Here is a 19,220-nt window from a genome sequence, read left to right on the forward strand (position 1 = left end):
TACCAATGAATGCCGACAGCTGAAACACGAGATCGAAGGATTGATCTCGAGAGGTTACTTTAGACAATATGTCATGAACCAGAGTAGTAATCAGGCGACCGCGAACCAGAGAGTTGCCACATCGCAGCCCGCACCTAACAACAATTCTCGAGCTCGGGAAGAGGATAGGCCCCCGCCGATTGAAGGAGAGGCTGCAGGTATGAGCACACGGTCTCGAACAAACTGGTGGTCCTCTGTTTCTTCGGCTGGGAGAACATGCACAAGCAATAAGTTCTCTAGGATGGCCTCTGGTTTTGTCCCTTCTCTTTCGCTTCTGATGCGTGTAAAATAAAAGGAAGAAGAAGATCTTATATACATAGAGGGAAAAAAGTGATAAAAAGGATTGATCTGAGCCATTGGCCACAATCCTCATAAAATCCAACGGACAGGGATTGATGACATGATGGTGCCGAAAAGGTGGCAGACCAATGATCATGGGCAGATTTCCAAGGTACTCGAGTACCCTAAATGGGCAATACCCGACTGACACGTGTCCATTCTCAAGAATGTGACGGTACGGTTCCAGAAGAAAGTAGTTCAAAAGTTTCCTTCTCATAGGATTCGAACAAATACTTTTGAGGGGGCAAGATGTTATACCCAGATTTCGAGCCATGAGGATTGTGACCTCGAAAGCTGGATTCATAATGAGTGAACTCGTAAAATCTGGAGTATGTTCAAAATCTAAACAACGAGCCTACGAAACAGAGACGACTTCGGAGATGGTAGCCTCGAAATCCTCACGAGCTCGAAGGATAACCCAGAGGTGCATCTTTTCTCTGGGATGATCTCGGATCAGGGGCTCCGAGCCTGATGCTCGTACGAGCTTGAAGCCATGTGGCCTCGGGAAATGTCATGGCTCGAAAGTCAGTAAGAAACCTGGGAGAATATGGCCTTGGTGATATAGGATAATAACTTTGAATATCCTAATGAATCATCAATAGCAAGACGCGGTCTACATTTATTACTGGAAATCCCCTACAATCAGGGGATATTATTTGATCAGTTATACGCCCCCTGGTCTTCAGGGGACATTTCCTTTTACATCGGATTTCAGGCATTTAATGCCATTTAATCTATTTGCAAATATAGAGTAACTACTCGAAATATGCGGGATAGTATTCAGCATTCTTCTCTATAAATAGAGAGGTCATGCACCATTGTAGGAAAAAGAATTTTTGTAATCTTGAGGAAAAACTCTGGAGAATTCATTCTTGAAGGATTTTTAGAGATATTCTTAAAACTCAATAAGAAAGATTCGTGGACTAGGCAGATTTAACTGCTGAACCACGTAAAAATCGTGTTTGTATTATCATATTTTTATTGGCCATTACTGATTATTGTTTACGTGCTCTTCTTTCACTGTTGGCGAGAAACGGCGTCAACACCACAGATGGGCAAGAAAAGAAGTGTGTAAACATCTTCTAACATTATAGAAAACTCCCCTCAGTTTGTTAAAAAAGTATGGGTCGTGGGGCACCAGCGCGATACCAATTGATTTAAGTTAGGAATATCGTGATACACTTCGAGGCCAGAAGATAACCACATGGAAGATAAAATCTTAACTGATTTCAAAACAGCATAAAAGCGTGTGGAAATAGAAGCATTCCACTTAACAATTAACCCTGTACGGGCTCGATATTCAACGTCTAATTCATCCCTTAAGAAACAACGATGTAATGGAGTATCATTATTAGGCATTATGCGATCATTTGTTGAATCTGGATAAAGGTAAACTCCATCTCCTTCGCAGATATGAGGAAACACTTTATTCCGAAGAGATTCGCATGAGGATTCTGAAAGTAACATATTTTCCTCGCTATTATGATAAGAGGAAATTTTCCTTTTACAACCCATGAAGCTGAAAAACACACACACAAGAGAAGGCAAATAGAGGAACTCTTAGCAACATGATGAAAATATCAAAGGAGCGACATGCATAAACCACACAAGTTGAAACAATCTACAAATTGTCCCAAAAAAAATATATAATGAAGAACATATAGGACATTCTCAATCTTGGATACATACGCAGGTAATAATAATATGTATAAGCAATATTTAAATCTTGCATAACACATATACATACGAGATACATAAAATATTTCGTAGGTTCTAAGTCATCAAATCTTAAGTTCGGGAATTAGTTTCAAAGTTTAGATTTGATGACTTAGAACCTACGAAATATTTTCAAGGACTTAGAAAATATTTTAGGAAGTACAATATTACCGATTTTAAGTCTCAAGATCAAGAGGTGGGCTCGGGGCTCGTGAATTGGACTCGAGCATCGGAAAATGGAATTTTAAGAAATAATTGGAGTTTTGACTTGCAATTTCGAACATGGCCTAGGATAAAATTATTATTGGAAATAATAATTTTCTAATTTGAGTTTGGGATTCTGAGAGGGGTATTATGGTCATTTTACCCCAAGGGCTCGGGTTTGGGCAAGGGTCGGGAATTTCAATTTTGTTTTGTTTTGTTTTTTTTTTTTTTTTAAAATTCCCTTATATATTTTAGAATCTTAGTAAGAATAAACTAAGACATATTGTCCCAATATGATTATAGGGTCTAAATGCGATCGGAAATACTCACAAAGATATAATTCGCGAAAGCTAAGGACAAGAGGTAAGGAAGTATACACCAAGAGTAACTTAGCTTGTTGTGATTCTAGTGAATTGTTTGCATGTTTGTAGATTGTTGGTTAAATTCTAGATGCTATATATGTGTGCGATTTTATGGTTGGATGCGCATGATAGTACCCATCTATCGGGTTTGAATGTGCTTAGTGCAGTAAAGTTATCATGAATGTATGTGCAATGTTTATGACTGTCAAGGGAAACCTTGTGAGGGTGGATCCCATGCAGCCGTGTAGTGGGGTTCGCCGTCCAGTCCGTAAAGTCATCGAGTTTTAGCGGAGTTTACCCTCTTGGCACGGGATGTGAGTATTCTCTGGGCCGCGGAGGCCACCCGGGGATCATGACCCCACAGATAGCTCGATGGCTCAGTACAAGGCCTTGTGAAGGCGGATTCCCCATGCAGCCATACAGTGGGGTTATCCGCCAAGTCAGTAAAGTCATCGTGTTTTAGCGGAGTGTACCCCTTTGGCACGGGAGGTGAGTATTCTCTGGGCCGTGGAGGCCACACTGGGATTAAAACCCCACAGATAACACGATGGCTCAGTTATATTTTTCAGTATGTTACGCAACACTTTGACTTATGTGATTATGCTAGACATGTTGCTCAGTTTGCAGTTTCTAGATATGCATTTCTGTTATGCAAAGTTTTTTTTGGATAGTAGAGTAATAAGTTGTAGCTAGCTTCCTTACTGAGCGTTATAGCTCATCAGTTACTCTGTGTGTGTAGGTAAGGGAAAAGCTTAAGGAGCAGTGCAATAAGCTGGAGGGGATTCTGTCTGACGTATGCATACTGTGAAACAACCGACCTCCAGGGTTGTCAGGGTTCTCTTAAGTTTTCCGCTAAGTCTAGTAACAGTTTATTCAATTTCATGTTTACTAGTTCTACTTAAAGAAGGCCCTATGGCCACAGACTATTTCTTAAGTTACGTTTAACTATATTTTGTTTTTAAAACTATGGGATCCCATCCAAATACTATTTTATTTCAAAGTACTCCAATGTAAAATTTTCTAAAGTTTACTCTCAAGTTTATTTAGATTTTAACGTCCGATTTTTATCAAAGTTGACCGTTAGGGTCCAGTTGACCCCGGATAGTCATAGTCGTGTTCGCTGGGTCTAGTTAAGAAAAGTCAGGTCGTTACATAATGGTATCAGAGCCTTGACCCAGCCAGAAGTGTGGCCGACGAAGATGTCGGGCCCGTAAGGGGGGGTGATTGTGACAGTCAGAATCCCGTGATCCGTAAGGGGAAAGACCGGGTAAGTTGTGCAATCCCACACCGCCTGGGGAAGGTCAAGTGTAATGATTCTAAGACTGTGTAGGTATGGGACTACATAGTTGAAGAGGGCTTAAATGGATTGATGAGTACTACCTATACCAGGAAGGTGCATCTTCTTTTCGGTAGCCCATCACTTGAGAACTCCATGGTTAAGCGTGCTTGGCCTGGAGTAATCTAGGGATGGGTGACCTCCTGGGAAGTTTTCCCAGGAAGTGTGCGAGTGAGGACAAAGCACGCTGGAAAGACTCGTGTTGGTTTGTAGGGTCAGTCGTCATTCCAGAAAGCAGCCATAGTGATGTGGGGCGTCACAGTTCATCCACCAATTCCAATTCTTCTAGCCTTGCTTGATGCACATCCATTCCTGCTGCCATGGACAACTTGGCGGAAGGTACAGCTATCTCCACAGGTAGTACTGCTTCTGACCCATATACCAAGGAGAATGGTGTAAATCCTGTCGATCCCCGTTTTGAAGTGTGATAAGCCCATAGAGCCAGAGGGACAAATTCATGCCAGATTGCGGGACTAACATGTACCATACGACTCAAAACTTGCAATAGTAACTTGTTAAAAACTTCAGCAATACCATTCCCTTGTGGGTAGTACCTAGTTGACTTTCCATGGGAAATTTGATAATCTTCTAATAAATTCTTCATCGATTTTCCCGTAAAAGGTGTACCATTATCTGACAAAATTATTTTTGGTATTCCAAATCGACAAATAATGTGTTCTAGAATAAAAGTTGCCACAGTTTCTGTAGAGGCCTTTTTCAATGGGATTGCTTCCGCCCATTTTGTAAAACATTCTGCTACTGCTAAGATCCAAATTCTTCCTTGAGAAGGTGGTGAAATCGGTCATATGAGATCCATGGCCCCAGTGTGGAATGGTCAAGGAGTAGTCACAGATTGTAAAGAGATTGCTGGAGCATGTATTTTATCCTAAAAAATTTGACATTTTTGGCATTCTCTTGCAAACTTCATGGCATCCATCTCCATGGTTGGCCAATAGTACCCTATACGCACCACTTCTTCATACAGCTTTCATCCTCCTTGATGTTCACCGCAATCCCCATGGTGGATTTCTTTTATAACTTCCTCTGCTTCTTCATTGCTAATGCAACGCAACAACTTCCCGTTGAATCCTTTACGATAAAGGTCATTGTTGTCTTTTAAACAATACTTGCTTATATGTCTTAGTAACTTTTCCTTTTCTTTCTTATCACAAGGAGTCACTTTATCTCGAAAATACTCTTGGTATGGCCTCCTCCAGTCATCGATTTCGGTGATTAAGATCGCCTTAGTGCTATTAAATATGAGTTGACAGTTCAGGCAATCTTTTTGCAAACTTGCAGCATCTTCCTCCATATTATCCCAATAGTACCCCGCTCTTTGCAACCTTCTTGATAATTTAGGGCCCTCTATCCCACAAGAAATATCATGAATTTCCTCCATTCGTGCAATAGCTTCTTCTTGCCTTAGACATCTTGCAAATACTCCATCCAAGGATTGGTGATAAAGTGTATCTTTAATCATAATGAAATATCGTCTTTCTTTGAAACTGGTCGTTTTTGGTTCGGTAAGTTTATTCACTATTTGTTGCTGCCATTCCTCGAGTTCAAATCCTCTTTTGTATCCCAAGATAACTGAACACTTTTGATTGATTACTTTGCATACAAAATTTTGAGTTTCAGACACCTCAACCTTAGAAGCCATGGTAGCTAAAGCATCAGCATATCTATTTTGCGTTCGAGGCATGTGTTCAAACTGACATTCCTGAAAATTCTTTGCTAATTCTTGGACCATTGCTTGATATATCATCAATGATGGTTCTTTCACAGAAAATTCTCCTTTGACTTGCTAGATGACGAGCTTAGAGTCTCCTTTAATTACAACTTTTTTTACTTCCATGTTTAGTGCAGCCGTCATACCCAAAATAAGTGCCTCATATTCAGCCTCATTATTAGTACAATCAAAAGACAATTTGTATGCCTGAGTATGATTCTTACCTTCTGGGTTGGTCAATACTATTCCTGCACCTCCCCCATTGGAGGTTGATGACCCATCAAATGTTATTACCCATTTCTTTTGTATTTCGTCATCGTAAACCATAGCTTCGGGTAACTCTCCTGGGATTTCTTTTGGGGTCCAATCTTCGTCATTATTGGATGAATATGTTAGAAAATCAGACAAGGCTTGACTTTTTTGTCCTCTTGGGTACATGACGCTGATATCGAACTCGCTGAGCATTAGTATCTAGCGAGCTATTCTACTAGAAGGTATGGGTTTATTCAGCATGAACTTTATGGGGTCTCCTTTAGTCATTATCACTACTTTATGTGCTACCAGGTAGTGTCACAATCGTTGAGCTGTGTATACCAAGGCCAAACATTGTTTTTCAACATAAGGATAATTTATCTCGGCCCCTTTCATTCGCCTGCTGAGGTAATATACAGGTTTCTCTTTCCCATCAACCTCCTGTGCTAATAGGGTCGCAATAGATGTTTCAGTAACAGCCGAATATAATAGCAGTGGAACTTTTGGTAGGGGTGCTATCATAACCTGAGGGGACGATAATACAGTTTTTATCTTGTCAAATGAGCTTTGCTATTTTTCTCCCCAGCCAAAGGGCACTCCCTTTTGCATTAATGCTTGGAGCAGGCTTGTGAGTTCGGATAAAGTTAGTATGAAACGTCGTAGGTATGATACTTTTCCAAGAAAACTTTTCAATTCTTTGGATGATTGTGGTACCCTTATGGCTAATATTGCTTTGGTCGTGTCTTCGTCAATGCTTATACCATTCTTATGTACGATGAATCCCAAAAATTTCCCTGCATTTACACCGAAGGCACATTTGAGGGGATTCATCTTGAGCTTATACTTTCTACATCTTTGGAAAGCTTTCTCAAGGTCATGAATATGGTTGAACTTGCTCTGTGATTTGAGGACAATGTCATCAACATATACCTCAGCATTTTCATGTATCATATCACGGAATATTGCTGTCATTGCTCTTTGATATGTGGCGCCAGCATTTTTCAAACCAAATGACATAACAGTGTAGTAAAAGTTTCCAAATGGTGTTCGAAAGGCTATTTTTTCTGCATCTCCTTGAGCCATTTGAATTTGATTATACCCACTAAATCCATCCATAAAAGAGAACATCTCAAAGTTTGATGTAGCATCAATTAGAGTATCAAGGTTCGGCAAAGGAAAGTCATCCTTTGGACAAGCTCTGTTAAGATCCCGATAGTCGACATAAATTCTTATCTTCCCATTCTTCTTCTTTAATGGCACAATGTTAGCCAACCATATTGGATGCTTGCATGTACGAATGAATCCTGCTTTTAGCAATTTTCAATTTCTGTCTTGATCTGAAGCTGAATTTCAGGCCTATAATTCGTTGGGGTCTGCTTTATAGGCCTGGTCTCTAGTAAGGTACTTAAATTATGTGTAACCAATTTAGGATCTAATCCAGGCATATCTTCATAAGTCCATGCAAAAACATCTCTATATCTGTATAATAACTCTATCAACTCACCTCGCATTGCTACAAGTAAGTCAGTCGAAATGAACACAGGTTTCTTTTCTTCGGGGTTTTCTGCCAAGTTAATCTCTTCCAATTTATTGATCTTATATTTTGGCTCTTTGTGTGATATTTACTCGTCTTTCATTCTTACGCCATTTTGAAGATGTAATGGGGCCAAGCCACCCTCAATTTTTTCTACTACAACAATGGTGGGGTCAGGTATTGACGCTGACCCCACACATCGTCATAATCGATACGCCTTTTTTCCGTTGGGTAACATGACCTTTTCTACCTTTCTTTCCTTCTTTGGTTTAACAGTTGGAGGCTCACTTATCATATCGTATTCTTCCCATTTTGGTAAGCGCACCCCTCGTGGTCTTGTTACCATTTCCATGTTATTTTCAGAGAGTTCATCAAAGAACATTGCATCGGCCATGTAAGCCTCCTCCATAGTGAATGGTGCTTTGGTAGCTGTGATATGCATGTCCTTTCCACGAATATGTGCCTTGATACATTGGTGCAACGTTGATGGCACACAATTGTGTGTGTGAATCCATTGCCTCCCGAGTAAGATATGATATGATGTATCTGCTTCTATCTCATGAAACCGAGTGGGACTTCTTATTGGTCCCACCTCTAGCTCGATAGTAACATATCCCATTGTTTTTACTGGCTTTGCAGCAAAGCCAGTCAATGTGATTGTTTGCAGAACAAGCCCCCCTTTCACTATTTTCATGGCAGAGTAGATCCCTATTGGCATAAGATTCACTGAAGCCCCATTATCTACCAAGGCACATTTGATTTTTAGTCCATTAACCTTGGCCTACACATATAGTGGACGATTGTGAAGAAATGGAGATGTTTGTATGTCAGCACTAGTAAAAATGATTTCTCCTTCAAACCTTTTAGCAATATTTTGTATAGGGTGTCCTACTACATAACATGAAGGACCATGACATTGAGCGATTTGAACTAATGCTTTTGTGGCCTCTTTTTTTGCATCTTGCCCAAACTCTAAGCAATCAAAGAAATTTAGAAATAACTTAGTTCGTAGTAATGGTTTAACCATGTTTTTGTACTCACTTGTGTTAGGAGGCTCTTCTTCGACTTCTTCGATAAGTATGTCTTGAGATATTCCTATGAGGATGAGAGGAGATTCCTCTGTGCATGTCATAACAGTTCCTCCATTTTGGTGTTGGGGAAATGGTCTTTGTTCCACTGTATTTGGATCTATGATGATTTCCCCTTTTTCTAGTCGCTCATGGAAGATTTTTCTAAGAGTATAACATCTCATTGTTGGATGACTAATTTTTCGATGATAATGGCAATATAAGTCATGTTGTTTTTCTTCTAGTGTAGGCAAATTTGCAACGAACAGCAAGGTTACTTCCCCATCTCGAATCCATAATTCTAACAAACTACAAACTCTTTCTTTGCTGCAAGGAAATTCTGGCAGTTTATTATTTTGCCTGGTTCATTTGTGTGCCTCAAAATCTTGCCTTCCTTGAGCTAGTGCTATGTCAACACCAAGTTTTGCTCCCTTCCATGGACGATGTGCTTGATCGTTGGTGTTTGTTGGTTTGGAAAGGCGAGATACAGTGGCTTCAGTATTTCTTGACTTGGCAATAAGGTCTGCAAAATTATAGATAGCATGATTCTCAATATGCAAACGGTACTCATCAAGCATTCCTTTGATGCACATCTTAACCAGATCTTTTTTGGGCATGGTTTCGGCACAGTCGAGGGCCTTTTCTCAGAATTTTTGCACGTATTCAATAAGTCTTTCTCCTACGTTTTGTCTTTCTCCTGAGAGATCAGCTATACTCCACTTATCTTCAATCATAAAGAATTTTGCACAAAATTGAGAGACTAAATCATCCCAACTTCGTATACTTCTTGGTGGTAGGCTCGCATACCAGGAATAAGCCCGATCAGTGAGAGACTTTGAAAATTTGCGGATCCTTAGCTCAAAATCATGTGCATAGAGCCCTAGATCATCAATGAATTGAATAACATGTTCTTTGGCATTGCCAAATTTTCCATTATATTTTTGAAATGTTGGGCTCATGTAGCCCCGTGGATATGGTTTCACCGCTACTTCCATAGGGTACGGTGGATGAAAATCAATGGAAGTTACTATCGATGATGACTTACCTCTTTCAGCCTTAAGAAGGCCGATTAGTTCATCCTTTGTAACAAATTCAGAGACAGATCGTGTCTCTTCACCAATTCTTTCAGCAATTTCAGATGTTCTATTGCCTCTTGCATTGTCGAGTGTTGTCTGGATGCGTTGTTCAGTAACGTTTATATGCCTCACTGGAGAGGCATTTGTCCCGCACTCATCTGGTAGGCCAATTCTGTCGGCAATAGCTTCTTGGTGTGTTTGTGGTAAAAGGGTACTTAGTAATTGCATCATGCCATCTTGAGCCCTCTAAAGTTTTTCGAGTCTTGCCAGCACAACGTTGTCTGCATTCGTTGCATTAGTATTGTTGGTGTTGTTGTCATTTCATAAGTTCTCTAATTGATTTCGAGTTTCCTGCTCACGGATGTCCATAGAGGAAGACATTTGAATTCAAACAAGAGAACAAACTTGAATACCCTGCCTTGATTTAGATATAAGTAGATTAATAATTTCCCTAGAGGAGTCGCCAAAATGTTCAGGGGTTCTAGCTGAACATTTAATAATAATATACAATATTATAAACTATTGATTATATGTGCTCATGAAATGTTCAGGGGTTCTAGATGAACATTTAATAATAATATAAACAATATAATAAACTATTGATTATTTGTGCTCATGATGAATAAATAAAAAATAAAATAAACAACACACATTTACGTGGTTCAGCAATATATGTGTGATTATTGCCTACATCCACAGTAGCAAGAATTGTCTTCTTATTATTAATAGAAGATTACAACAAAGGGAGCATAGCCAATCATCCTTATCGCTTAAAGATCTAAGAGAGATTTGTGGTATAAATTGCTTTTTGTATCGTAGGACGTTTATTTTACTAGATATAGTTCGCTTGTAGTAATTTTGTAGCAAGTTGGATTATGCAAGGTTGGAAACATATATGAATTTGTAGCAAGCTAGGTTATGCAAGGTTGGAGAATGCATATATATATATATATTGCTAGCTAGATTATGCAAGGTTGGAAATATATACGATCTTATAGTAAGCTAGGTTATGCAATGTTGGAAATATATCGGTAATAGAGTTTGTAGTCAGATTTGTGCAAGGTTGGAAATATATCTATATGTGTTAGGGTGAGAAGGCGTGGTGTAGGTTATGATGATCAACCTAGTCTCTTTGAGAAAGGTTGACTTAGGCTAAGAAGAGCTAGTTTATGGAGAGGCATGCTAATGATAAGTATGGATCTTATCTTCCTTTCTGTCTATCCCATTGCTTTTGTTGGCCATCCTTTTATAGGCCAGGGCTGCTTGCTAGAGAAGCTAAAATGTAACTTGCAGGAAAATGCTAGAATGCAACACATAGCTTGCAAGATGTTAGACAAAAATTTCAAATTTAATATATTAAAGTTAATGCCAAACACAATTTCACTTATGCCAATTTTATAGTATAAGAGTTTATTAATTTAAGTTCGACCCATCCAAGATTATAAGAATAACCTCTTAATTACTACCATTTTTATTTAAAGGAAAACCTTTTGATTCCAATTATGATGATATTAAGTACTTGTATAATTTTGGGAAAATTTTGAGGAATTTGGAATTGCGACTGCACTCAATAAATTTGACTGACTGAGCTGCCTACATACCTTTTTTTATGAAGGATCAAGTCACTTGTGGTTCTAGATTGAGATATTTTAGAATTTGAATATAAGAATTCCGGTATATGACCATTTTCAAGAATTCTTTGTCATTTGAAAATTTGGAAAAATTCCTAGGTGGATGACCTTTTATGGAATTTTGAGATTTGTGTTTTTATACCATTTTGCGATATTGGCGACTGCACTTAGTCTTAGCAACTAAGTTGCCTACGTATCCCTTTTTAGGAATCAAGTCTAACGTAGTTCCGGTGTTTTCAAAGATTTTAGGATGCTTTGATAATTAAGAGGTGAATGACCCCTTTTTGAGATACCATTTATTATGACTTTTAAATTTTAGTGCACTTTTAATTTTGAGGTAAAATTACCATTTTTGAGATTTTGTGAGGTTAATGACCTCTTTGAAATTTTGGAATGATATTTCATCATTTTGAATTGATTTTGATGAGCTCATTTGGGATTTGGAAATTTCATACCATTTCGCATGGTTTTAGAATTTTATCATTTTTGTGACAATTTTATGTCTTGAAATCTCTTTATATATATTTTTTTTAATAATTTATTTTATATATAGAGAGATTATTTGACCAATATTTTAATTGATTATTCCAAAATTTGGTAATGAATAATCAAATTTAATATCTATAATATCTATATACTAAAATTCAAATTTAATTTTAGAGATTTGAATTTAAAATTTGTGATAAAATCTGATATAGATATTTATAAGATAATATCATTATTTTATATTCTAAAATTCCGTTTGAATTTGAAATATAATTAAGATATCATATTTTGTCTATTTAAACCTTCTACCATACTAAACATAATGCATTCTTCAAAGTTCTCCAAATTTGAGAGACACTATTTAACTTTGAGAAGAAAGTGAAGCATATATTTGAGTATGTATATTTGTTCTCCTTGATTGTTTACATCATAAACAATTATATAAATATATAGTTATAATCTCTTATATATATATATATATTTTAGGAGAAGACGAATGTTTATTTGTGACAATTATCTATCTTCAATTGTCATTCATTTATTCATTTAAAGAGTCATCTTCATCAAAGTTTGCTTCTCCAATTTTGGTAAACAAAATTTTTCATTTACATATATAAAATATATGCGTATAAATATGAGTTTAATATATATATATATATTTATATCATACGGCACACATGTTTATATATGTTGAATATTAGTTTGGATCACAATTAGTTGAAAATCTTTTGACTCGGATATCTTTTGATATTTTGCCCAACTTTTAATTGCACTATCTGGATATACATATATGCCCAGATAAATGATCTGGTTTCCAAATGTATATATATATATATATATAATATTAATAGTGAGTATTAAAATGCCTTCTTTGCTCGTAAAACCAAGCAAAAAGTAAAGAAGAATGATTAAAAAATTATAACTCTTCCTTTAGCTATTGAATATATATTGACCTATATGTACCTATATGTATATTATATAAGTCACATGCCAAAACAATGCCAGATCATGATTCATGAATAACATGTTTCCTTCTTTTATCATTTTCAGGCATTTACTATTCGCCATTTTGTTGCTTTTCATATATACATAGACATACAATTGAGAGCACATTCAGATCATACACAAGCAACAGAGCTTTTGGGTTTGACACCTTTGAATACTAAACTGCCTTTTCTTCTTGTTTTGCTTTGAGTTTCGACAAAAAAAAAAAAAAAATCAGTTTAAACAATTATTTTGCTTGATTGTATTCTTATACCCTTGCGATAAGGTGCCATGTATTTTCTTGATTTTACTGTTCATACTCAACTGAAATTTTGCTACAATTTTGATAGCATAGTCAAATGTGAATTTTATGATTTATCATATTATCCGTGGTTATATCTCACTTTTTTTTTTGGAAACATTTTATGGCTTACAAAGCTTAGGTCAAAGTAGACCATGAATGATAGAAAATCATCTTTGATTTTTGGAGAAATTAGACAACATAATGGCATTTAATATGTATGATTTATCATGTTTTTCATGGTTATATCTCACTTTTGAAGACCTTTTGTGGCAAAGCCTAGGTCAAAGTGGACCATGATCAACATGAAAATCAACTATAATTTTAGGAGAGATTTGGACAGTATAACAACATGGAGAAATCAGATTTTTCCCATTTTCCCTTTGGCTATATCTCACTTTTAAAGACTTTTTGTGGCTTATAAAGCCTAGGTCAAAGTGGACCAAAGACAAAAGAAGAAAATCACTGAGAAATAAAAAAAGTTTGGAATACCAAGAAGAAAATAGGGGCAAACCTTAGTACTCACTTTGTAGAAATCTTTGAAGATGAAAATCTTAACTCTCTCTGTATTTCTTTCTTAATTTCTCTCTTGTTTTTTTTCGTAATCTCTCACACAATTTTGACAGAGTTTTTCCTTCTCTTTTTTTTTTATTTTTTGTCTGATTTATTTCCCATTTTATAGACTTTATTTTACGTTATGTGAAGAGTGGTGATAGTGGAATGTGGGAAGGTGGAGAGAAAAGTGGAGATACTCCTCTCTACCATTTTGACTGAATCATTTTTTTTTATAATAATATATTTAATATATATTATTATATTTTTTTTTCGTTCAAGAGATGCCCCCTCAAGCATGTGTATGTCATTTATGTACATGTGCATGCTTGAGTTTTTTTTTTCTAATAATAATTAAAAAAAATTTATACAGTGAGAGAGTTATCCTGAAATGTCTGCCTTCGGTACTCTCCATTCTCAGCGGGCTCCTGATGAAACAGGATCTGAAATTAAGATTGGGCCATCTTATCAACATTCTGTACCATTGAAAGAAATTCGGGTTTCAGTGACTCCACATGACCTTATTTCCTTGTCCAAAATTGAAGAGGTTAGTTCTGGTGATTTGCGATATCACTATTCGAATGATCAAGAAGTCGTCCAACATATGCGACATTATGGTCCTATGTTTAAGGCTAAGGTTCTTGAGTTGGTTGATAACAGAGATGATGGTGATACTACTCATAAGGTTACTAGTGAGTTTTTTCCTAGCCTTCATCGCATCTTATTGGAGAAGAAAACCCGTGGTAACTTTTCCTTTAGAGGGAGAGCTCAATTTCTTTCTTATCTTATGGAATGGACAGAAACAATTTTACGTCTTCATCGTGGTACTTTGACTGATACAGGGATTTATGGTGCCATAGCTGTATCTAGGTTCCCTTTTTTAATTGAGAATAACATATGGCGAGCTTTTACAGAACTTTGGGGGCCTTTAGCTAATACCTTTCACCACAGCAGCGGCGAAATGGGCATTTCTTTATATGACTTGAAAGTCATTGGTGGCTTACCAATTTTGGGGATTCCTTATGAGGGATTTATTCCTTTAAATGCTAAATTGATGCAAGGGCCTATGCGTATCCCCATTGTTGTGGAACTTTTAAGGACTCATGCTCAAATTTGTGACCATTTGAACAGTACAAAAGTAACTTGGAAGCAATGGGTCGAATATTTTTACAGAGGGCAAAAGGTTTTTGAAGGTATTAAGGGAGCTTCTACCTCCAAACCCTCAAAGAAGACTTTAAAAAGGAAGGATGCCAAACAAATTGATGTACGCTCCCTTCCTTTAAGTGCATCCAAGGAGTGTATTCTTGCAGCTTTCATATCTTTCTGGTTAAGTCGGTTTGTTTTTCCTTATCAAGGTTATGATGCAAGGCCCGAAACATTTCATATGGCTTCATTAATGGCACAAGGGGTCAGAGTTTCACTTGCACCTTCTGTTTTAGGATGTATTTATCACGATTTAAATATTGCAGCTACACATGTGCAAGGTCAAGGCCAAAGTTTCTTGCCTATACATTATGTATTAGGCTGGTTGGTTGAACATTTTCGTGACCTCTATAGCAATTGGAGCTCCTCTATTGATTTGCCTTTTTTAAGCAAATATGTTGGGGTACCAGCTGAGAATCAGAGTCTTAATGCAGCCCGCCGTATTTTAAGAGAAGAAGATTATGTCATTCACCGACCATATTCTTTCCCTGCTGAAGAAGATTTTGATTGTATGGACAATGAAGACCTATCTGAAGATAGATTTGAGATGTTGGTTTCTATGCATTCTTCTATGTTACCTGTGAGAGTAGGTAAAGAACTATATGTTGAGCCATACTTTCCCAATAGATTTTCTCGCCAATTTGGTTTTGATCAAGGTGTGCCCTCAAATGAACTTCGTTATAGTTTTTCTCGAAGAATGCAATGTGGGATAGCTGGCGTTGCTGAAGCCTGGACCTTGATTTTAAGGAGAAATACTGGTATTCGTTTTCATATCCCTAATATGACTCGTATGGGTCAGTGTACTTGGTGGTACTGTCGTTGGTGGGCAAGGACTTGTATGCCTTTGTTAGGGAGATCTGTCAAGAATCTTCATTTAGAGCTCTCAAAGCAACCTTATGAAGAAGAGGATCCTAAATATATCATTAAGGACATTCGAGAGATTTATTCAACTCTTGACGAAGTCTTTATAAAGTGTACTCCCAATGATACTGAATTTTCTAATGCCAACTATGTCGATGTTGGGTCAGATAGTGATGATACCTCAGAAGTACATTTCAAAAGGAAAAAGCATACGAAAACCCTTGAAATTAATCAAGATGAAAATATAACTTTCCCAATTACACAGGATTCAATTAATGCACCCCTTGACATTTGTATTGATGCCCCCAGTTCGAGAGTAGATGAGCTTGTTGATTTTGATGAGTCTGATGACCATGTTAATGTTGAGTTTTCTGATGAAATGTTGTCTCGAGAGAATATTGTTCCACCGGAACAAATCTCATTTATGTCTGTTTTAGCAATTACCAACTCAAATTTAAAGGAATACACCAAGGAGTTTGTAATTGGCATCATGAATGACATATTTAATTTATTATCTCCTTCCCGACCAACAAAAGACATTTTGGAATGTCGTGCTGAAGCAATTTATCAGTTCTGTCAATGATTCATTTGCCCTGAAAGAGAAATCTGCAGTTGCTTCCTAGGTAGTTGAAAGTGCTATAGATATTGATATATCTCACATCCATGATATAATTAATCGCGGTGAAGAAAATTTGGCTACCATAGATAGACTGTCTACGTCTGTGTCGAACAAGAAACAAGTTTTGGAAGATCTTAAGATTAAGGAGGCGGGAATTATTGCGGCAGAATTGGCGTTACAACAAAGACGAACTGAATACGAGACTGAAAAAGCATCAGCCGAAAAAGATCTTTCTAATCTTGAGGACTCATTGAAGCAGCATCAACAGATTGATGAGAGGATAAAGCAATCAAAGCTTGAAGCTGGTGTGGAAAAATTCTATGAAGTCGAAAGAGCTAAAGTTGCAAAAAAACTCACGAAGAAGAATTTCAGAAGATCCACAATTCTTTGACCTCATTCCTCAAGATAGACTAAAGATCTCATCGTTTTCTTTTAGTTTCAAAACTTTTGGTATCATTTTTTTTATCAGCATTAGAGACTGATGGTAGTTTTGTCATTTGGATATTTATGAACCTTAACTTCGTTGTGTGGAGAAATTGTTTTGTTTTGATTTTGTGGCTGCATCTAAATTAATAATATATTTTATTTTAGATTGCCTACGTACCCAAAGTGGGATCAAGCCTTCCGTAGTTCATTGCACACCTTTTTTTTTTAAGTGTGCGGTCTACACAGTAGGTGAGAACCTCTTGTTTAAGTGCAGAACTTCTTGATGAACTTTCCGTTTACACATGAGTAGATGCGTCAGCCTTCTAAATCAGAAAGTTCATATGCCCCTCTTAGGAAGACCTTAGTGACAACATACGGTCCTTCCCATTTTGCCTCAAATTTTCCTTTCATCCTTCTAGTTATGACAATAGGTCTTTTTACGGTAAGCACTAGGTCTCCAACTGAAAAAGATCGAAATTTAACTTTCTTGTTGAATGCCCCAGCTACCTAGGCTTGGTAAATTTCGAGCTTTTGTTGAACAACAAGTCGTTTTTCATCTAATGCTTCAAGCTCAGCTAGACAGACTTGCACATTTTCATCTAGGGTCGTTAATTGAGTAGCAATTCTTAATGAAGGTATTTGAACCTCCAAAGGTAAAACTACTTCAGACCCAAACACCAAGTTATAAGGTGTACAACCAGTCGCAGTTCTTACAGTAGTTCTATAAGCCCACAAAGCTTCTGGGAGGCGCTCGTACCAGTCCCTTTTATTCTTTGTCACTGTCTTCTTCATGATTTTGCATAACACCTTATTAAATGTTTCTGCTTGACCATTTGAAGACGGGTTATAACTAGCTGCAAAACTGTGCTTGAATTTGTACTTGTCCATCAATTTGACCATTGCCTTACATTTGAAATAAAGGGCATTGTCGGAGATAATTTTTGAAGGAACCCCGTATCGATACATTACGTGAGTCCTTATAAAATCAGCGACATCTTCTGCCCGTACTTCTTTTAGTGGTACGGCTTCAGCCCATTTGGAGAAGTAATCTGTAATGGCCAAAATATATTTGTGAGCTTTGGAACAAGGTGGTGTAAAAGGACCCATGACGTCCATTCCCCATGTTTCGAAAAGCCATGACAGTATAGAAGGATGGAGTGGTTGAGGGGGTTGGTGGATGAAATCTCCATGTAATTGGCACAACTTACAACATTTAGCGAAATTAATTGCATCTTGAACCATAGTAGGCCAATAGTAACCCAACTGCTTTAATTGAGCTGACAGTTTTGGGCCAGCTTGATGGGTGCCACATGTACCGGCATGAGTTTCTTCAAGTGCATGTGCTGCCTCTTCTTTCGAGAGACATCTCAACAATATCCCATCGAATGAACACTTGTACAATGTGTCATTAAAGACCACAAATCTAGGCGCTCTTCTTCTTACATCCATTCTTTTCTTCAAGTCTTCTGGCAAGACTCCTTTTTGGATGTAGTCTTTGATTGGTTGATGCCAGTCGTTTTCATTTGTGGTGTCCAGGAAAGTTATCAAGTTGACTGTATTTTCTTCTTCAACTCCTCCCCTATGGTAATTTGGATATCCCTTTCTTCAGGAAGTGTTAGCAAAGCAGCTAAATTAGCTAACGCATCAGCTTTACCATTTTTTGATCTAGGGATATGATTTAGAGTTATATCTTGAAATTGACCAAGCAAATATTTAGCCTTTTCATGGTAAGGGATTAAATTCTCGTGCTTGACTGCAAATTCACCACTCATTTGTTTAATGACCAAGAGAGAATCGCCAAATACTTCCAATGATTGTATTTTCATTTCGAGTGCAACTTCGAGGCTGATAACTAACGCTTCGTATTCTGCTACATTATTGGTGCATATAACTAGAATATGGAAAGAGTATGGTATCGGGCCTCCCGATGGTGTCACAAAGACAATTCCAGCACCTGCCCCACTATTTTTTGCTAACCCATCAAAGTATAATTGCCATGATGAAGTATCAACTGTGAAACCTTCTTCGTCTGGAAGATCTTCTCACAACTCCATATCGTCTGGAATTGGGTGTGCTGCCAGAAAATCCGCCAATGCTTGCCCTTTTATTTCTTTTTGCGGGACAAAGTTGATTTCAAATTCTGACAAAATCATAGACCATTTGGCCAGTCGTCCAGACAACACAGGCTTTGATAGAATATATCTTAAGGGGTCAGCTTTTGACACTAAAGTCACAAGGTGTGAGAGTAAATAATGCCGTAATTTTGTGACGGCAAAAATTAAAGCCAAGCACACTTTCTCGATTGGAGGGTAGTTTTGTTCTGCCCCTACTAAAGTTCTACTTAGATAGTAAAGATCCACTTCTTTTCCCTCCTCATTGTTCTGCGCCAGCAACGCTCCCAAGGAGCGGTCAAGTGAGGTGATATATAATATCAATGGCTTTCCTAAGATTGGAGCTCTCAACACTGGTGGGTGTAACAGGTATTTCTTAATACTTTCAAAAG

General features: G+C 37.4%; 2 protein-coding genes across 2 annotated transcripts; one reads left to right on the plus strand and one right to left on the minus strand.

Annotated features, from left to right (window-relative positions):
- Positions 1–4,252: 4,252 nt before the first annotated feature.
- LOC133831869 (uncharacterized) lies at positions 4,253–5,746 on the minus strand. The gene is made up of 2 exons (XM_062262276.1): positions 5,005–5,746; positions 4,253–4,629 (listed from the first exon to the last, which is right to left on the minus strand). Exons 1-2 carry the CDS (start codon positions 5,744–5,746, stop codon positions 4,253–4,255), a joined length of 1,119 nt encoding a protein of 372 aa, XP_062118260.1.
- Positions 5,747–13,999: 8,253 nt separating this feature from the next.
- LOC133831870 (uncharacterized) lies at positions 14,000–16,682 on the plus strand. The gene is made up of 2 exons (XM_062262277.1): positions 14,000–16,150; positions 16,296–16,682. Exons 1-2 carry the CDS (start codon positions 14,000–14,002, stop codon positions 16,680–16,682), a joined length of 2,538 nt encoding a protein of 845 aa, XP_062118261.1.
- The last annotated feature ends 2,538 nt before the right edge of the window (positions 16,683–19,220 follow it).

The sequence above is a fragment of the Humulus lupulus genome, chromosome 4 (assembly GCF_963169125.1).
Source record: "Humulus lupulus chromosome 4, drHumLupu1.1, whole genome shotgun sequence".
Lineage (NCBI taxonomy): Eukaryota > Viridiplantae > Streptophyta > Magnoliopsida > Rosales > Cannabaceae > Humulus > Humulus lupulus.